This window comes from Dendropsophus ebraccatus, chromosome 1, assembly GCF_027789765.1.
Source record: "Dendropsophus ebraccatus isolate aDenEbr1 chromosome 1, aDenEbr1.pat, whole genome shotgun sequence".
NCBI lineage: Eukaryota > Metazoa > Chordata > Amphibia > Anura > Hylidae > Dendropsophus > Dendropsophus ebraccatus.
The window spans coordinates 515173-536691 of NC_091454.1; the positions used below are offsets into that span (position 1 = coordinate 515173).

Here is a 21519-nt window from a genome sequence, read left to right on the forward strand (position 1 = left end):
CATTCTAGTCTACATAGAAGAGGCTGATCATGGCCTCCAGAGGGAGGAGGACCTCCTTATACCCACTCCATTCTAGTCTACATAGAAGAGGCTGATCATGGCCTCCAGAGGGAGGAGGACCTCCTTATACCCACTCCATTCTAGTCTACATAGAAGAGGCTGGTCATGGCCTCCGAGGGAGGAGGACCCTCCCTATACCCACTCCATTCTAGTCTACATAGAAGAGGCTGATCATGGCCTCCAGAGGGAGGAGGACCTCCTTATACCCACTCCATTCTAGTCTACATAGAAGAGGCTGATCATGGCCTCCAGAGGGAGGAGGACCTCCTTATACCCACTCCATTCTAGTCTACATAGAAGAGGCTGGTCATGGCCTCCAGAGGGAGGAGGACCTCCTTATACCCACTCCATTCTAGTCTACATAGAAGAGGCTGATCATGGCCTCCAGAGGGAGGAGGACCTCCTTATACCCACTCCATTCTAGTCTACATAGAAGAGGCTGGTCATGGCCTCCAGAGGGAGGAGGACCTCCTTATACCCACTCCATTCTAGTCTACATAGAAGAGGCTGATCATGGCCTCCAGAGGGAGGAGGACCTCCTTATACCCACTCCATTCTAGTCTACATAGAAGAGGCTGGTCATGGCCTCCAGGGGGAGGAGGACCTCCTTATACCCACTCCATTCTAGTCTACATAGAAGAGGCTGATCATGGCCTCCAGAGGGAGGAGGACCCCCTTATACCCACTCCATTCTAGTCTACATAGAAGAGGCTGGTCATGGCCTCCAGAGGGAGGAGGACCTCCTTATACCCACTCCATTCTAGTCTACATAGAAGAGGCTGGTCATGGCCTCCAGAGGGAGGAGGACCTCCTTATACCCACTCCATTCTAGTCTACATAGAAGAGGCTGATCATGGTCTCCAGGGGGAGGAGGACCTCCTTATACCCACTCCATTCTACTCTACTCTACATGGGTTGAGACTAGAATGGAGTGAATGGTGCAGCAGCTGAGTGCTTCCTACTTCCGGTCGAGGCCCCGCCCTCCTGGTGACATCACACCTCACAGTCACAGTGACAGGAGGCGGAGACCAGGGAGGGGTTATACCTCAGGGACAGGACGGACCGAGAGGGAGATGGCGGCGGCGAGGAACCCGGGAACCGAGCTAGGTGCTGAGTGTATGGAGGCTGGAGTGTGTGTGTGTGTAGAGGACGGAGGCTGGAGTGTGTGTGATGGAGGCTGGAGTGTGTGTGTGTGATGGAGGCTGGAGTGTGTGTGTATGTATGATGGAGGCTGGAGTGTGTGTGTGTGATGGAGGCTGGAGTGTGTGTGTGTGATGGAGGCTGGAGTGTGTGTGTATGTATGATGGAGGCTGGAGTGTGTGTGTGTACAGGACGGAGGCTGGAGTGTGTGTGTGATGGAGGCTGGAGTGCGTGTGTGTATGATGGAGGCTGGAGTGCGTGTGTGTATGATGGAGGCTGGAGTGTGTGTGTGTATGATGGAGGCTGGAGTGTGTGTGTACAGGACGGAGGCTGGAGTGTGTGTACAGGATGGAGGCTGGAGTGTGTGTGTAGAGGATGGAGGCTGGAGTGTGTGTACAGGATGGAGGCTGGAGTGTGTGTGTAGAGGATGGAGGCTGGAGTGTGTGTACAGGATGGAGGCTGGAGTGTGTGTGTAGAGGATGGAGGCTGGAGTGTGTGTGTGTACAGGATGGAGGCTGGAGTGTGTGTGTATGATGGAGGCTGGAGTGTGTGTGTGTGTACAGGATGGAGGCTGGAGTGTGTGTGTGTACAGGATGGAGGCTGGAGTGTGTGTGTATGATGGAGGCTGGAGTGTGTGTGTGTGTACAGGATGGAGGCTGGCGTGTGTGTGTGTGTGTAGAGGCTGGAGTGTGTGTGTGTGTGATGGAGGCTGGAGTGTGTGTGTAGAGGATGGAGGCTGGAGTGTGTGTACAGGATGGAGGCTGGAGTGTGTGTGTAGAGGATGGAGGCTGGAGTGTGTGTGTGTACAGGATGGAGGCTGGAGTGTGTGTGTATGATGGAGGCTGGAGTGTGTGTGTGTGTAGAGGATGGAGGCTGGAGTGTGTGTGTGTGTAGAGGATGGAGGCTGGAGTGTGTGTGTGTGTACAGGATGGAGGCTGGTGTGTGTGTGTGTACAGGATGGAGGCTGGAGTGTGTGTGTGTGTACAGGATGGAGGCTGGTGTGTGTGTGTGTGTACAGGATGGAGGCTGGAGTGTGTGTGTATGATGGAGGCTGGAGTGTGTGTGTGTGTACAGGATGGAGGCTGGAGTGTGTGTGTGTAGAGGCTGGAGTGTGTGTGTGTGTGATGGAGGCTGGAGTGTGTGTGTAGAGGATGGAGGCTGGAGTGTGTGTGTGTAGAGGATGGAGGCTGGAGTGTGTGTGTGTAGAGGATGGAGGCTGGAGTGTGTGTGTAGAGGATGGAGGCTGGCGTGTGTGTAGAGGATGGAGGCTGGCGTGTGTGTGTGTAGAGGATGGAGGCTGGCGTGTGTGTGTGTAGAGGATGGAGGCTGGAGTGTGTGTGTGTAGAGGATGGAGGCTGGCGTGTGTGTGTGTGTAGAGGATGGAGGATGGAGGCTGGCGTGTGTGTGTGTAGAGGATGGAGGCTGGCGTGTGTGTGTGTAGAGGATGGAGGCTGGCGTGTGTGTGTGTAGAGGATGGAGGCTGGCGTGTGTGTGTGTAGAGGATGGAGGCTGGCGTGTGTGTGTGTAGAGGATGGAGGCTGGCGTGTGTGTGTGTAGAGGATGGAGGCTGGCGTGTGTGTGTGTAGAGGATGGAGGCTGGCGTGTGTGTGTGTGTAGAGGATGGAGGCTGGCGTGTGTGTGTGTAGAGGATGGAGGCTGGCGTGTGTGTGATGGAGGCTGGAGTGTGTGTGTGTGATGGAGGCTGGAGTGCGTGTGTAGAGGATGGAGGCTGGAGTGCGTGTGTAGAGGATGGAGGCTGGAGTGTGTGTGTGTGTAGAGGATGGAGGCTGGAGTGTGTGTGTGTGTAGAGGATGGAGGCTGGAGTGTGTGTGTGTGTAGAGGATGGAGGCTGGAGTGTGTGTGTGTGATGGAGGCTGGCGTGTGTGTGTGTAGAGGATGGAGGCTGGCGTGTGTGTGTGTGATGGAGGCTGGAGTGTGTGTGTGTGATGGAGGCTGGCGTGTGTGTGTGTAGAGGATGGAGGCTGGAGTGTGTGTGTGTAGAGGATGGAGGCTGGTGTGTGCACACACTCACGCAGTTGGATGGTGGGTGTGGTAGTTGGGGGTCTATAGATGTGGGTGTGTTACACACTCTGGGGGGGCTGGGAATAGGAGTGTTGCTGGGACTTGTAGTGCAGGGTATGAGTTGCCTCCTGGTTCCTCTCAGCAAATGTTTCTCTAGTTCTCCGCACCATTACACTCTGTTTACTTGGATTATCTCAGGGTCAGCGGTCCATCACCTGACCATCACATGCCGTACACTATATACAGGGGGGGGGGGGAGGGGCGATACTGATATACAGGGGGGGGAGGGGTGATACTGATATACAGGGGGAGGAGGAGGGGTGATACTGATATACAGGGGGAGGAGGAGGGGTGATACTGATATTCAGGAGGAGGAGGGGTGATACTGATATACAGGGGGAGGAGGAGGAGGGGTGATACTGATATACAGGGGGAGGAGGAGGAGGGGTGATACTGATATACAGGAGGAGGAGGAGGGGTGATACTGATATACAGGAGGAGGAGGAGGGGTGATACTGATATACAGGAGGAGGAGGAGGAGGGGTGATACTGATATATAGGAGGAGGAGGAGGGGTGATACTGATATACAGGGGGGAGGAGGAGGGGTGATACTGATATACAGGGGGAGGAGGAGGGGTGATACTGATATACAGGGGGGGAGGAGGAGGGGTGATACTGATATACAGGGGGAGGAGGAGGGGTGATACTGATATACAGGGGGGAGGAGGAGGGGTGATACTGATATACAGGGGGAGGAGGAGGGGTGATACTGATATACAGGAGGAGGAGGGGTGATACTGATATACAGGGGGAGGAGGAGGAGGGGTGATACTGATATACAGGGGGAGGAGGAGGAGGGGTGATACTGATATACAGGGGGAGGAGGAGGGATGATACTGATATACAGGGGGAGGAGGAGGGGTGATACTGATATACAGGAGGAGGAGGAGGGGTGATACTGATATACAGGGGGAGGAGGAGGGGTGATACTGATATACAGGAGGAGGAGGGGTGATACTGATATACAGGGGGAGGAGGAGGGGTGATACTGATATACAGTGGGAGGAGGAGGGGTGATACTGATATACAGGGGGAGGAGGAGGAGGGGTGATACTGATATACAGGGGGAGGAGGAGGAGGGGTGATACTGATATACAGGGGGAGGAGGAGGGGTGATACTGATATACAGGGGGAGGAGGAGGGGTGATACTGATATACAGGGGGAGGGGAGGAGGAGGAGGGGTGATACTGATATATAGGGGGAGGAGGAGGGGTGATACTGATATACAGGGGGAGGAGGAGGGGTGATACTGATATACAGGGGGAGGAGGAGGGGTGATACTGATATACAGGGGGGAGGAGGAGGGGTGATACTGATATACAGGGGGAGTAGGAGGGGTGATACTGATATACAGGGGGAGTAGGAGGGGTGATACTGATATACAGGGGGAGTAGGAGGGGTGATACTGATATACAGGGGGAGGAGGAGGGGTGATACTGATATACAGGGGGAGGAGGGGTGATACTGATATACAGGGGGAGGAGGAGGGGTGACACTGATATACAGGGGGAGGAGGAGGAGGAGGAGGGGTGATACTGATATACAGGGGGAGGAGGAGGGGTGATACTGATATACAGGGGGAGGAGGAGGAGGTATGGTACTGATATATAGGGGGAGGGGGAGGAGGAGGAGGGGTGATACTGATATACAGGAGGAGGAGGGGTGATACTGATATACAGGGGGAGGAGGAGGAGGGGTGATACTGATATATAGGGGGAGGGGAGGAGGAGGGGTGATACTGATATACAGGGGGAGGAGGAGGAGGGGTGATACTGATATACAGGGGGAGGAGGAGGGGTGATACTGATATACAGGGGGAGGAGGAGGGGTGATACTGATATACAGGGGGAGGAGGAGGGGTGATACTGATATACAGGGGGGGGAGGAGGAGGGGTGATACTGATATACAGGGGGAGGAGGAGGAGGGGTGATACTGATATACAGGGGGAGGAGGAGGGGTGATACTGATATACAGGGGGAGGAGGAGGGGTGATACTGATATACAGGGGGAGGAGGAGGAGGGGTGATACTGATATACAGGGGGAGGAGGAGGGGTGATACTGATATACAGGAGGAGGAGGAGGAGTGATACTGATATACAGGGGGGGGAGGAGGGGTGATACTGATATACAGTGGGAGGAGGAGGGGTGATACTGATATACAGGGGGAGGAGGAGGGGTGATACTGATATACAGGGGGAGGAGGAGGGGTAATACTGATATACAGGGGGGGAGGAGGAGGGGTGATACTGATATACAGGGGGAGGAGGAGGAGGGGTGATACTGATATACAGGGGGAGGGGGAGGAGGAGGAGGGGTGATACTGATATACAGGAGGAGGAGGAGGGGCGATACTGATATACAGGGGGAGGAGGAGGAGGGGTGATACTGATATACAGGGGGAGGAGGAGGGGTGATACTGATATACAGGAGGAGGAGGAGGGGCGATACTGATATACAGGGGGAGGAGGAGGAGGGGTGATACTGATATACAGGGGGAGGAGGAGGAGGGGTGATACTGATATACAGGGGGAGGAGGAGGAGGGGTGATACTGATATACAGGAGGAGGAGGAGGAGGGGTGATACTGATATACAGGGGGAGGAGGAGGAGGGGCGATACTGATATACAGGGGGGGGAGGAGGGGTGATACTGATATACAGGGGGAGGAGGAGGAGGGGTGATACTGATATACAGGGGGAGGAGGAGGAGGGGTGATACTGATATACAGGGGGGAGGAGGAGGAGGGGTGATACTGATATATAGGAGGAGGAGGAGGAGGGGTGATTATACAGGGGGAGGAGGAGGAGGGGTGATACTGATATACAGGGGGAGGAGGAGGGGTGATACTGATATACAGGGGGAGGAGGAGGAGGGGTGATACTGATATACAGGGGGAGGAGGAGGAGGGGTGATACTGATATACAGGGGGAGGAGGAGGGGTGATACTGATATACAGGGGGAGGAGGAGGGGTGATACTGATATACAGGGGTAGGAGGAGGGGTGATACTGATATACAGGGGGAGGAGGAGGAGGGGTGATACTGATATACAGGGGGAGGGGGAGGAGGAGGAGGGGTGATACTGATATACAGGGGGAGGAGGAGGAGGGGTGATACTGATATACAGGGGGAGGAGGAGGGGTGATACTGATATACAGGGGGAGGAGGAGGAGGGGTGATACTGATATACAGGAGGTGGAGGAGGGGTGATACTGATATACAGGAGGAGGAGGAGGAGGGGTGATACTGATATACAGGGGGAGGAGGAGGGGTGATACTGATATACAGGAGGAGGAGGAGGAGGGGTGATACTGATATACAGGGGGAGGAGGAGGGGTGATACTGATATACAGGGGGAGGAGGGGGGGGTGGTGATCCTATCAAGTCCTCCCTTTCCCTTTTTCCTCCTGTAACATATATAAAGGATAGATTACGAGTATAATCCGTTCTGGGACGGCGTTTGTTATCCAAATCACTCTTAAACCAAAGCAAATGTTCCCATAAGAAATCACTGATCTGCAGACAATTGGTTCCACCCCCCAAATATACTGATTCTTATTCTCAATAACATGTAGAAGAGATTAAACAATGAGAAGCAGCTGGATATGTGATATATAAGTTACTGTACAGTATAGCAATCAGCATGTGGTGTATAATGTATAGTAACTGTATAACCCTGATAACACAGCAGCAGCTGGATATGTGATATATAAGTTACTGTACAGTATAGCAGCATGTGGTATATAATGTATAGTAACTGTATAACCCTGATAACACTGCAGCTGGATATGTGATATATAAATTACTGTACAGTATAGGAATCGGCATGTGGTATATAATGTATAGTAACTGTATAACCCTGATAACACAGCAGCAGCTGGATATGTGATATATAAGTTACTGTACAGTATAGCAGCATGTGGTATATAATGTATAGTAACTGTATAACCCTGATAACACTGCAGCTGGATATGTGATATATAAATTACTGTACAGTATAGGAATCGGCATGTGGTATATAATGTATAGTAACTGTATAACCCTGATAACACAGCAGCTGGATATGTGATATATAAGTTACTGTACAGTATAGCAGCATGTGGTATATAATGTATAGTAACTGTATAACCCTGATAACACAGCAGCTGGATATGTGATATATAAATTACTGTACAGTATAGGAATCGGCATGTGGTATATAATGTATAGTAACTGTATAACCCTGATAACACAGCAGCTGGATATGTGATATATAAGTTACTGTACAGTATAGCAGCATGTGGTATATAATGTATAGTAACTGTATAACCCTGATAACACTGCAGCAGCTGGATATGTGATATATAAGTTACTGTACAGTATAGCAGCATGTGGTGTATAATGTATAGTAACTGTATAACGCTGATAACACAGCAGCAGCTGGATATGTGATATATAAGTTACTGTACAGTATAGCAGCATGTGGTATATAATATATAGTAACTGTATAACCCTGGTAACACTGCAGCAGCTGGATATGTGATATATAAGTTACTGTACAGTATAGCAGCATGTGGTGTATAATGTATAGTAACTGTATAACCCTGATAACACAGCAGCTGGATATGTGATATATAAGTTACTGTACAGTATAGCAATCAGCATGTGGTGTATAATGTATAGTAACTGTATAACCCTGATAACACAGCAGCTGGATATGTGATATATAAGTTACTGTACAGTATAGCAGCATATGGTATATAATGTATAGTAACTGTATAACCCTGATAACACAGCAGCTGGATATGTGATATATAAGTTACTGTACAGTATAGCAATCAGCATGTGGTGTATAATGTATAGTAACTGTATAACCCTGATAACACAGCAGCTGGATATGTGATATATAAGTTACTGTACAGTATAGCAGCATGTGGTATATAATGTATAGTAACTGTATAACCCTGATAACACAGCAGCTGGATATGTGATATATAAGTTACTGTACAGTATAGCAGCATGTAGTATATAATGTATAGTAACTGTATAACCCTGATAACACAGCAGCAGCACAATATGTGATATATAAGTTACTGTACAGTATAGCAGCATGTGGTATATAATGTATAGTAACTGTATAACCCTGATAACACAGCAGCTGGATATGTGATATATAAGTTACTGTACAGTATAGCAGCATGTGGTATATAATGTATAGTAACTGTATAACCCTGATAACACAGCAGCTGGATATGTGATATATAAGTTACTGTACAGTATAGCAGCATGTGGTGTATAATGTATAGTAACTGTATAACCCTGGTAACACTGCAGCAGCTGGATATGTGATATATAAGTTACTGTACAGTATAGCAGCATGTGGTATATAATGTATAGTAACTGTATAACCCTGGTAACACTGCAGCAGCTGGATATGTGATATGTTACTGTACAGTATAGCAGCATGTGGTGTATAATGTATAGTAACTGTATAACCCTGATAGCACAGCAGCTGGATATGTGATATATAAGTTACTGTACAGTATAGCAGCATGTGGTATATAATGTATAGTAACTGTATAACCCTGGTAACACTGCAGCAGCTGGATATGTGATATATAAGTTACTGTACAGTATAGCAGCATGTGGTATATAATGTATTAGTAACTGTATAACCCTGGTAACACTGCAGCAGCTGGATATGTGATATATAAGTTACTGTACAGTATAGCAGCATGTGGTATATAATGTATAGTAACTGTATAACCCTGGTAACACTGCAGCAGCTGGATATGTGATATATAAGTTACTGTACAGTATAGCAGCATGTGGTGTATAATGTATAGTAACTGTATAACCCTGATAACACAGCAGCTGGATATGTGATATATAAGTTACTGCACAGTATAGCAATCAGCATGTGGTGTATAATGTATAGTAACTGTATAACCCTGATAACACAGCAGCTGGATATGTGATATATGTTACTGTGCAGTATAGCAGCATGTGGTATATAATGTATAGTAACTGTATAACCCTGATAACACAGCAGCAGCTGGATATGTGATATATAAGTTACTGTACAGTATAGCAGCATGTGGTATATAATGTATAGTAACTGTATAACCCTGATAACACAGCAGCAGCTGGATATGTGATATACAAGTTACTGTACAGTATAGCAGCATGTGGTATATAATGTATAGTAACTGTATAACCCTGATAACACAGCAGCTGGATATGTGATATGTTACTGTACAGTATAGCAGCATGTGGTATATAATGTATAGTAACTGTATAACCCTGATAACACAGCAGCAGCTGGATATGTGATATATAAGTTACTGTACAGTATAGCAGCATATGGTATATAATGTATAGTAACTGTATAACCCTGATAACACAGCAGCAGCTGGATATGTGATATATAAGTTACTGTACAGTATAGCAGCATGTGGTGTATAATGTATAGTAACTGTATAACCCTGATAACACAGCAGCTGGATATGTGATATATAAGTTACTGTACAGTATAGCAGCATGTGGTGTATAATGTATAGTAACTGTATAACCCTGATAACACTGCAGCTGGATATGTGATATATAAGTTACTGTACAGTATAGCAGCATGTGGTATATAATGTATAGTAACTGTATAACCCTGATAACCCTGCAGCTGGATATGTGATATATAAGTTACTGTACAGTATAGCAGCATGTGGTATATAATGTATAGTAACTGTATAACCCTGATAACACTGCAGCAGCTGGATATGTGATATATAAGTTACTGTACAGTATAGCAATCAGCATGTGGTGTATAATGTATAGTAACTGTATAACCCTGATAACACAGCAGCTGGATATGTGATATATAAGTTACTGTACAGTATAGCAGCATGTGGTGTATAATGTATAGTAACTGTATAACCCTGATAACACAGCAGCTGGATATGTGATATATAAGTTACTGTACAGTATAGCAGCATGTGGTGTATAATGTATAGTAACTGTATAACCCTGATAACACAGCAGCTGGATATGTGATATATAAATTACTGTACAGTATAGCAGCATGTGGTGTATAATGTATAGTAACTGTATAACCCTGATAACACAGCAGCTGGATATGTGATATATAAGTTACTGTACAGTATAGCAGCATGTGGTGTATAATGTATAGTAACTGTATAACCCTGATAACACAGCAGCAGCTTGTAGATACAGGATGGAGCTGCAGATCCCCATAATGGAGAGGATCGGAAACATAGGGGTTGACATAGGGGGAGACTGCATGGAGCAGGAAGGAATGAGCAGGGCAGATGTGGGAACATACATGCAGCTCTCTCTGTCCGGGGAGAGAGGGGTTACAGCTATGGAGAGATTACCTCCACATGCCTGTCCCCTGATGTAAGCCCCAGCCTGAAGTGGATCTGCTATGATTTGTAAGGTGAGGGAGACTTCCTGGGTCAGAGTACAGGGCTATAGACCCCGCTATGCAGACCATGCCCCTCCCCCACTCCCCCTCCCACCCAGTACAGGGAGCTCTTACACCAAGTTACAATTTTGATGAACTGTGAGCTCTTCTTGCAAAACGCTCTCAATCCAAGTTACTCTTAAACCAAGGTACCACTGTATATGTTACAGGAGGAAGAAGGGAAAGGGGAGACATGATGGAAACCTTTATATATGTTACAGGAGGAAGAAGGGAAAGGGGAGACATGATGGAAACCTTTATATATGTTACAGGAGGAAGAAGAGAAAGGGAGGACATGATGGAAACCTTTATATATGTTACAGGAGGAAGAAGGGAAAGGGAGGATATGATGGAAACCTTTATATATGTTACAGGAGGAAGAAGGGAAAGGGAGGACATGATGGAAACCTTTATATATGTTACAGGAGGAAGAAGGGAAAGGGAGGATATGATGGAAACCTTTATATATGTTACAGGAGGAAGAAGGGAAAGGAGGGACATGATGGAAACCTTTATATATGTTACAGGAGGAAGAAGGGGGGGGGACATGATGGAAACCTTTATATATGTTACAGGAGGAGGAAGAAGGGAAAGGGAGGACATGATGGAAACCTTTATATATGTTACAGGAGGAAGAAGGGAAAGGGGGGACATGATAAATACTATTCCGGTTTATTCATGATTTATTGTAATGGTTTCCATCATGTCCCCCATTTATCATTAGGTGGCAGTCTCCTCTCTGCTGGGGGGGGTCGACGGTTCAGTAGGGGTCTCTCCTCTACAGGGGGGTGGGGGTTGTGTTGGCGGAGGTTGGTATGGTCTCTCCTCTACAGGGGGGTGGGGGGTTGTGTTGGGGGAGGTTGGTATGGTCTCTCCTCTGCAGGGGGGTGGGGGGTTATTGTGTTGGGGGAGGTTGGTATGGTCTCTCCTCTACAGGGGGTTGGGGGGGTTATTGTGTTGGGGGAGGTTGGTATGGTCTCTCCTCTACAGGGGGGTGGGGGGTTATTGTGTTGGCGGAGGTTGGTATGGTCTCTCCTCTACAGGGGGTTGGGGGGGTTATTGTGTTGGGGGAGGTTGGTATGGTCTCTCCTCTACAGGGGGGTGGGGGGTTATTGTGTTGGGGGAGGTTGGTATGGTCTCTCCTCTGCAGGGGGGTGGGGGGTTGTGTTGGGGGAGGTTGGTATGGTCTCTCCTCTGCAGGGGGGTGGGGGGTTGTGTTGGGGGAGGTTGGTATGGTCTCTCCTCTGCAGGGGGGTGGGGGGTTGTGTTGGGGGAGGTTGGTATGGTCTCTCCTCTGCAGGGAGGTGGGGGGTTGTGTTGGGGGAGGTTGGTATGGTCTCTCCTCTGCAGGGGGGTGGGGGGTTATTGTGTTGGCGGAGGTTGGTATGGTCTCTCCTCTGCAGGGGGGTGGGGGTGGGGGTTATTGTGTTGGCAGAGGTTGGTATGGTCTCTCCTCTGCAGGGGGGTGGGGGGTTATTGTGTTGGGGGAGGTTGGTATGGTCTCTCCTCTGCTGGGGGGTGGGGGTGGGGGGTTATTGTGTTGGGGGAGGTTGGTATGGTCTCTCCTCTGCAGGGGGGTGGGGGGTTATTGTGTTGGGGGAGGTTGGTATGGTCTCTCCTCTGCTGGGGGGTGGGGGGTTATTGTGTTGGCGGAGGTTGGTATGGTCTCTCCTCTGCTGGGGGTTGGGGGGGTTATTGTGTTGGCTGAGGTTGGTATGGTCTCTCCTCTGCTGGGGGTTGGGGGGGTTATTGTGTTGGGGGAGGTTGGTATGGTCTCTCCTCTGCAGGGGAGTGGGGGGTTATTGTGTTGGCGGAGGTTGGTATGGTCTCTCCTCTGCAGGGGGGTGGGGGGTTATTGTGTTGGCGGAGGTTGGTATGGTCTCTCCTCTGCTGGGGGTTGGGGGGGTTATTGTGTTGGCGGAGGTTGGTATGGTCTCTCCTCTGCTGGGGGTTGGGGGGGTTATTGTGTTGGCGGAGGTTGGTATGGTCTCTCCTCTGCAGGGGGGTTGTGTTGGGGGAGGTTGTTATGGTCTCTCCTCTGCAGGGGGGTGGGGGTGGGGGGTTGTGTTGGGGGAGGTTGGTATGGTCTCTCCTCTGCGTGGGGGTGGGGGGTTGTGTTGGGGGAGGTTGGTATGGTCTCTCCTCTGCTGGGGGTTGGGGGGGTTATTGTGTTGGGGGAGGTTGGTATGGTCTCTCCTCTGCTGGGGGTTGGGGGGGTTATTGTGTTGGGGGAGGTTGGTATGGTCTCTCTTTTGCTGGGGGGTGGGGGTGGGGGGTTATTGTGTTGGCGGAGGTTGGTATGGTCTCTCCTCTGCAGGGGGGTGGGGGGTTATTGTGTTGGGGGAGGTTGGTATGGTCTCTCCTCTGCTGGGGGTTGGGGGGGGTTATTGTGTTGGGGGAGGTTGGTATGGTCTCTCCTCTGCAGGGGGGTGGGGGGTTATTGTGTTGGCGGAGGTTGGTATGGTCTCTCCTCTGCTGGGGGTTGGGGGGGTTATTGTGTTGGGGGAGGTTGGTATGGTCTCTCCTCTGCAGGGGGGTGGGGGGTTATTGTGTTGGGGGAGGTTAGTATGGTCTCTCCTCTGCAGGTGGGTGGGGGTGGGGGGTTATTGTGTTGGCGGAGGTTGGTATGGTCTCTCCGCTGCAGGGGGGTGGGGGGTTATTGTGTTGGGGGAGGTTGGTATGGTCTCTCCTCTGCTGGGGGTTGGGGGGGGGTTATTGTGTTGGCGGAGGTTGGTATGGTCTCTCTTTTGCTGGGGGTTGGGGGGGTTATTGTGTTGGGGGAGGTTGGTATGGTCTCTCTTTTGCTGGGGGTTGGGGGGGTTATTGTGTTGGCGGAGGTTGGTATGGTCTCTCCTCTGCTGGGGGTTGGGGGGGTTATTGTGTTGGCGGAGGTTGGTATGGTCTCTCCTCTGCAGTGAGGTGGGGGGTTGTGTTGGGGGAGGTTGGTATGGTCTCTCCTCTGCTGGGGGTTGGGGGGGTTATTGTGTTGGCGGAGGTTGGTATGGTCTCTCTTTTGCTGGGGGTTGGGGGGGTTATTGTGTTGGGGGAGGTTGGTATGGTCTCTCTTTTGCTGGGGGTTGGGGGGGTTATTGTGTTGGCGGAGGTTGGTATGGTCTCTCTTTTGCTGGGGGTTGGGGGGGTTATTGTGTTGGGGGAGGTTGGTATGGTCTCTCCTCTGCTGGGGGTTGGGGGGGTTATTGTGTTGGCGGAGGTTGGTATGGTCTCTCCTCTGCAGTGAGGTGGGGGGTTGTGTTGGGGGAGGTTGGTATGGTCTCTCCGCTGCAGGGAGGTGGGGGGTTGTATGGTTTCTCTTCCCCTTCAGTCACCCCTTCTGTATTCTCGTCACTTTTAGATCTGGGCTGGATCTTGCGGGTCCGAGTGAATCAGCCGGCGGTCCACAGACGGTCAGAACAGATCCAGAGCCGGAGGACTGTGAAGAAGGACTGGCAGGTGAGGTGGCGGTGGTCGGTGCACCCTGGGGGGGGGGGGGCGGGGGACCGTTAATTAATCCTTGCTGTGCTGTGTGCAGGCGGCTTGGCTGCTGAGAGCCGTCACCTGCATTGACCTCACTACACTCTCCGGAGATGACACCCCGTCCAATGTCCACCGCCTCTGCTACAAGGCCAGGCATCCAATCAGGGACGACCTCCTGCACTGCATCAAGATGGCCGACTCAGGTACTGACCCTACAACCCCCATCATCCTCTGTGCCTGCTTTGGGGCATATATTGGTGAGACTGATCCTCTTAGAGTGGGCTATCCATAGTTCTCGTGGTATTATGGCATTGGGCCCAAGGGGTTCCACTACCTGCCCGGGGTGGGGGCGCTGCTTGTTGCTGCACAGCAATGGCTTCCTTTTCTTGTCTGTCCTGTGTCCTGCAGATATTGTGACCGGCGCGGTGTGTGTCTATCCTGCCCGGGTTAAGGACGCTGTGAAAGCTTTGAAGGATGCGGGGTGTCACATACCGGTGGCATCGGGTAAGTGTTCACTTGGGCACAAGAAAAGGGGGGGAGGGGCGGTAGATGAAGGTGTTGGTGGGTAATTATATTACTGATGGTAGTTGAGGTCTCTGTGGTTTAATACAGCTGTTGTGTTGTAGTTGAGGTTTTGTGTTCACAGTGGGAGTGGGGGTGTTGTGGTGGTGGAATTGGTGATGGTTTAGGTGTGTCGAGGTGGTGGTAGTGGTAACTGCTGTGTTTTAGCACCTGTTGTGCCCACTGGGGTTCTCCACTTCGTCAGATCCTCAAAACCTCTTGTAGGTCACATTGTACGGGGTCAGCTGATTGTAGGAACCTCTTGTAGGTCACATTGTAGGAACCTCTTGTAGGTCACATTATACAGGGTCAGATGATTGTAGGAACCTCTTGTAGGTCACCTTGTACAGGGTCAGATGATTGTAGGAACCTCTTGTAGGTCACCTTGTACAGGGTCAGGTGATTGTAGGAACCACTTGTAGGTCACCTTGTACAGGGTCAGGTGATTGTAGGAACCTCTTGTAGGTCACATTATACAGGGTCAGATGATTATAGGAACCTCTTGTAGGTCACATTGTAGGAACCTCTTGTAGGTCACATTGTACAGGGTCAGATGATTATAGGAACCTCTTGTAGGTCACCTTGTACAGGGTCAGATGATTGTGGGAACCTCTTGTAGGTCACCTTGTACAGGGTCAGATGATTGTAGGAACCTCTTGTAGGTCACATTGTAGGAACCTCTTGTAGGTCACCTTGTACAGGGTCAGATGATTGTAGGAACCTCTTGTAGTTGACATTGTACAGTGTGGGACTTTGTTGCCACAGTGGCCACTGGATTTCCTGCTGGTCAGACTCCTTTGAAGACGCGGCTCGAGGAGGTCAGGACAGCTGTGGACGATGGCGCCTCAGAGATCGACATAGTCATAAACCGGACGTTGGCACTGAATGGCCGCTGGGAAGGTGATTCTGCTCGTCCTCCCCTCTGCCCGTTTGTGTGAGTGCCTGACACTGTGATTACTGTGATGGTGTCAGGTCAGTTCTATCTGTAGCCTTACCTTCTCTCCCTTCCCCATAGACCTTTACCAGGAGATCCGATTGTTCCGGGAGGCGTGTGGGAATTCACACATGAAGACCATTCTGGGAACTGGAGAGCTTGGCTCCCTCACCAATGTCTACCGGGCCAGCCTTGTTGCCATGATGGCGGGTAGGTCTGAACATTTGTCTCTCCATACCTGTATATATCACCTGTACCCCACATATCTGTATATATTACCTGTAACCCAAATACCTGTAGACAACACCTGTAACCCCCTCCCCCCCCATGGAAGCTCTGTGTAGCCCCTCCCCGTAGATTGGTGGACGCTGGTGTCCCAGTGATCAATGGAGCTGTGGGCAATAACCATTATGTGTTGATTACCTCTCCTTGTATCCAATCCCGGGTACGCTGCAGATACACACAGAACGTTCCTGTAATAAAGTGTAAAATGTTCTTCCTGTTTATTGCAGTAATGAGCTGCACAATAGTCATTACAGAGAGCCTGCCGCCACCGATCCCAACGCTAAATCCATTACAGAGAGCCTGCCGCCACCGATCCCAGTGCTTCATCCATTACTGAGAGGAGCCTGCCGCCACCGATCCCAGCGCTAAATCCATTACTGAGAGGAGCCTGCCGCCACCGATCCCAGCGCTTCATCCATTACTGAGAGGAGCCTGCCGTCACCGATCCCAGCGCTAAATCCATTACTGAGAGGAGCCTGCCGCCACCGATCCCAGCGCTTCATCCATTACTGAGAGGAGCCTGCCGCCACCGATCCCAGCGCTAAATCCATTACTGAGAGGAGCCTGCCACCACCGATCCCAGCGCTAAATCCATTACTGAGAGGAGCCTGCCGCCACCGATCCCAACGCTAAATCCATTACTGAGAGGAGCCTGCCGCCACCGATCCCAGCGCTTCATCCATTACTGAGAGGAGCCTGCCGCCACCGATCCCAGCGCTTCATCCATTACTGAGAGGAGCCTGCCGCCACCGATCCCAGCGCTTCATCCATTACTGAGAGGAGCCTGCCGCCACCGATCCCAGCGCTTCATCCATTACTGAGAGGAGCCTGCCGCCACCGATCCCAGCGCTTCATCCATTACTGAGAGGAGCCTGCCGCCACCGATCCCAGCGCTTCATCCATTACTGAGAGGAGCCTGCCGCCACCGATCCCAACGCTAAATCCATTACTGAGAGGAGCCGGCCGCCACCGATCCCAGCGCTTCATCCATTACTGAGAGGAGCCTGCCGCCAGCGATCCCAACGCTAAATCCATTGCTGAGAGGAGCCTGCCGCCACCGATCCCAGCGCTTCATCCATTACTGAGAGGAGCCTGCCGCCACCGATCCCAACGCTAAATCCATTACTGAGAGGAGCCTGCCGCCACCGATCCCAGCGCTTCATCCATTACTGAGAGGAGCCTGCCGCCACCGATCCCAGCGCTTCATCCATTACTGAGAGGAGCCTGCCGCCACCGATCCCAACGCTAAATCCATTGCTGAGAGGAGCCTGCCGCCACCGATCCCAGCGCTTCATCCATTACTGAGAGGAGCCTGCCGCCACCGATCCCAGCGCTTCATCCATTACTGAGAGGAGCCTGCCGCCATCGATCCCAGCGCTTCATCCATTACTGAGAGGAGCCTGCCGTCACCGATCCCAGCGCTTCATCCATTATTGAGACACCAGCCGCCACCGATCCCAGGGCTTCATCCATTACTGAGACACCAACCAACACCGATCCCAGCGCTTCATCCATTACTGAGAGGAGCCTGCCACCACCGATCCCAACGCTAAATCCATTACTGAGAGGAGCCTGCCGCCACCGATCCCAACGCTAAATCCATTACTGAGAGGAGCCTGCCGCCACCGATCCCAGCGCTTCATCCATTACTGAGAGGAGCCTGCCGCCACCGATCCCAGCGCTTCATCCATTACTGAGAGGAGCCTGCCGCCACCGATCCCAGCGCTTCATCCATTACTGAGAGGAGCCTGCCGCCACCGATCCCAGCGCTACATCCATTACTGAGAGGAGCCTGCCGCCACCGATCCCAGCGCTTCATCCATTACTGAGAGGAGCCTGCCGCCACCGATCCCAACGCTAAATCCATTACTGAGAGGAGCCTGCCGCCACCGATCCCAGCGCTTCATCCATTACTGAGAGGAGCCTGCCGCCACCGATCCCAGCGCTTCATCCATTACAGAGACACCAGCCGACACCGATCCCAGCACTTCATCCGTTACTGAGAGGAGCCGGCCGCCACCGATCCCAGCGCTTCATCCATTACTGAGACACCGTCCGACACCGATCCCAGCGCTTCATCCATTACTGAGAGGAGCCTGCCTCCACCGATCCCAGGGCTTCATCCATTACTGAGACACCGGCTGCCACCAATTCCAGCGCTTCATCCATTACTGAGACACCAGCCGCCACCGATCCCAGGGCTTCATCCATTACTGAGACACCAACCAACACCGATCCCAGCGCTTCATCCATTACTGAGAGGAGCTGGCCAACAGCGATCTCAGCGCTTTATCCATTACTGAGACACCGTCCGCCACCGATCCCAGGGCTTCATCCATTACTGAGACACCGGCTGACACCAATCCCAGCGCTTGTATGTATTGTCACGTGTGGCCACTGCTAACCCTGTGCCAGCAACTGAGCATGACCACTTACCAGGAAGAGACGGCCAGCCCCTCACTACACCGAGCATGATCACGAACCAGGAAGAGATGGCTAGCGCCTCGCTACACTAAGCATGTCATCCAAGACATCCGCCGTCAGGGGGAAAGACTGTCAGAACCAAGGATAGCCCTCTAGGGTTTTGTGTCTGCCCCGCCATCCTTGCTGCTGCTGTGTGCCCTACCATCCTTGCTGCTGCGGCTGCGTTCCCCCGCCATCCTTGCTGCTGCGGCTGCGTTCCCCCGCCGGCGTCTTCTGGTAGACTGACCTCCTTGATGTCTCATCTTCGCCAGGTCACCATATATATTAGGAGAAACATCGGTTTGTGATATCGTTGGGTTTTCTTACATTTCAGGATCTGACTTCATCAAAACATCCACAGGCAAAGAGTCCGTGAATGCGACCTACCCGGTGGCCTTGGTGATGGTGCGGGCCATCCGGGATTTCTTCTGGAAAACTGGCTTCAAGGTGAATACTGTGCCGGACCATCCTTTGGGTGGGGCTCGGGTCTGGGAACGTGGCTGTCACCTGGGTGGGGCCCGGGTCTGGGGGGCCCTCCTCTCGGTGGGGTGGGGTCTGGGGGGCCCTCCTCTCGGTGGGGTGGGGTCTGGGGGCGGCCCTTCGGTGGGGTGGGGTCTGGGGGCGGCCCTTCGGTGGGGTGGGGTCTGGGGGCGGCCCTTCGGTGGGGTGGGGTCTGGGGGCGGCCCTTCGGTGGGGTGGGGTCTGGGGGCGGCCCTTCGGTGGGGTGGGGTCTGGGGGCGGCCCTTCGGTGGGGTGGGGTCTGGGGGCGGCCCTTCGGTGGGGTGGGGTCTGGGGGCGGCCCTTCGGTGGGGTGGGGTCTGGGGGCGGCCCTTCGGTGGGGTGGGGTCTGGGGGCGGCCCTTCTCTGGTTGGGGCCCGGGTCTAGGGGGCGTCTCACCTCTGGCGATGGAGTGTTTTATTTTCTCTGTTCTCGTAGGTCGGGTTTAAGCCAGCCGGAGGGATCCGTAGCGCTAAGGACGCCCTGGTGTGGCTGTCGTTGATAAAGGAGGAGCTGGGGGATGATTGGCTGACACCGCACCTATTCCGCATCGGGGCCAGCACCCTGCTTAGCGATATCGAGAGACAGGTGCGTAAGATGGCGGTTATACTAATCCGAGACGGAAGGTGGGGGGTGTATATATTCTGGGGGTACATGTTATGCTGTATACTGTTACTGATAGGGGGTGTATATACTCTGGGGGTACACGTTATGCTGTTACTGATGGGGGGGGTGCAGTATATACTCTGGGGGTGTGTTATGCTGTTACTGATGGGGGGGTGTATATACTCTGGGGGTACGTTATGCTGTCCGTATCTTCTCTTACAGATCTATCATCATGTGACTGGACGTTACGCTGCGCTCCATGATCTGCCTCTGGCCTGAGATCTTCCCTGTGGTATCTATGGTGTACGGATCTCCGCGGGTACAGGGCAGGTGATTGTGGGGCTCCACCATCTATTCAGCCATCCGAAAGGGGCTCTGTCCTCGGGGGGCACAACTGCTAGACATCTGCCTGTACCCCAACATCTCAGGAACGCTAAATAAAGACCCCAGTTCTGTTGTGTGTCGTGTTTTACTGTTATGGATGACGGGAGCGCCCCCTGCTGGGGTCTGTGATCCCACCATCTGTATAGTGACCCCTGATGGTGTGTGGGGGAGGGGAGCGCCCCCCGCTGGAGTCTGTGATCCCACCATCTGTATAGTGACCCCCGATGGTGTGTGGGGGAGCGCCCCCCGCTGGAGTCTGTGATCCCACCATCTGTATAGTGACCCCCGATGGTGTGTGGGGGAGCGCCCCCCGCTGGGGTCTGTGATTCCACCATCTGTATAGTGATCCCACCGTCTGTATAGTGACCCCTGATGGTGTGTGGGGGAGGGGAGTGCCCCCCGCTGTGATCCCACCATCTGTATAGTGACCCCCGATGGTGTGTGGGGGAGGGGAGCGCCCCCCGCTGGAATCTGTGATCCCACCATCTGTATAGTGACCCCCGATGGTGTGGGGGGGAGGGGAGCGCCCCCCGCTGTGGTCTGTGATTCCACCATCTGTATAGTGATCCCACCGTCTGTATAGTGACCCCTGATGCTGTGTGGGGGAGGGGAGCGCCCCCCGCTGGGGTCTGTGATCCCACCATCTGTATAGTGACCCCCGATGGTGTGTGGGGGAGGGGAGCGTCTCCCGCTGGGGTCTGTGATCCCACCATCTGTATAGTGACCCCCGATGGTGTGTGGGGGAGGGGAGCGTCTCCCGCTGGGGTCTGTGATCCCACCATCTGTATAGTGACCCCCGATGGTGTGTGGGGGAGGGGAGCGCCCCCCGCTGGGGTCTGTGATCCCACCATCTGTATAGTGACCCCCGATGGTGTGTGGGGGAGGGGAGCGCACCCCGATGGGGTCTGTGATCCCACAGTCTGTATAGTGACCCCTGATGGTGTGTGGGGGAGGGGAGTGCCTTCCGCTGGGGTCTGTGATCTCACCATCTGTATAGTGACCCCCGATGGTGTGTGGGGGAGGGGAGCGCCCCCCGCTGGAGTCTGTGATCCCACCATCTGTATAGTGACCCCCGATGGTGTGTGGGGGAGGGGAGCGCCCCCCGCTGGGGTCTGTGATCCCACCATCTGTATAGTGACCCCTGATGGTGTGTGGGGGAGGGGAGTGCCCCCCGCTGGGGTCTGTGATCCTACCATCTGTATAGTGACCCCTGATGGTGTGTGGGGGAGGGGAGCGCACCCCGCTGTGATCCCACCATCTGTATAGTGAGCCCCGATGGTGTGTGGGGGAGGGGAGCGCCCCCCGCTGGGGTCTGTGATCCCACCATCTGTATAGTGACCCCTGATGGTGTGTGGGGGAGGGGAGTGCCCCCCGCTGGGGTCTGTGATCCCACCATCTGTATAGTGAGCCCCGATGGTGTGTGGGGGAGGGGAGCGCCCCCCGCTGGGGTCTGTGATCCCACCATCTGTATAGTGACCCCCGATGGTGTGTGGGGGAGGGGAGCGCCCCCCGCTGGGGTCTGTGATCCCACCATCTGTATAGTGACCCCCGATGGTGTGTGGGGGAGGGGAGCG

General features: G+C 52.7%; 1 protein-coding gene across 2 annotated transcripts; it reads left to right on the forward strand.

Annotated features, from left to right (window-relative positions):
• The first annotated feature begins 1060 nt into the window (after positions 1-1060).
• Positions 1061-20019, forward strand: DERA (deoxyribose-phosphate aldolase). 2 transcript variants are annotated; one of them, XM_069951140.1, is made up of 9 exons: positions 1061-1167; positions 14093-14190; positions 14270-14417; positions 14623-14718; positions 15541-15675; positions 15791-15919; positions 18792-18904; positions 19394-19543; positions 19784-20019. In XM_069951140.1, the coding sequence occupies exons 1-9, from the start codon at positions 1134-1136 to the stop codon at positions 19838-19840; spliced, it is 960 nt and encodes a 319-aa protein (XP_069807241.1). In that variant the 5' UTR covers positions 1061-1133; the 3' UTR covers positions 19841-20019. The 2 variants fall into 2 exon arrangements, with proteins under 2 accessions (XP_069807241.1, XP_069807250.1); XM_069951149.1 differs by lacking the exons at positions 18792-18904; positions 19394-19543; positions 19784-20019 and adding an exon at positions 16222-16378 and having other exon boundaries at positions 15541-15709.
• Positions 20020-21519: the final 1500 nt, after the last annotated feature.

What these genes read in the sequence shown, in the direction of transcription:
- DERA (XM_069951140.1), top strand. Translation starts at nt 1,134, where the DNA reads ATGGCGGCGGCGAGGAACCCGGGAACCGAGCTAG. An exon ending in GAACCCGGGAACCGAGCTAG is followed by an intron (nt 1,168 to 14,092) that starts GTGCTGAGTGTA and finishes CGTCACTTTTAG; the next exon opens with ATCTGGGCTGGATCTTGCGG. An exon ending in TCACATACCGGTGGCATCGG is followed by an intron (nt 14,719 to 15,540) that starts GTAAGTGTTCAC and finishes TTGTTGCCACAG; the next exon opens with TGGCCACTGGATTTCCTGCT.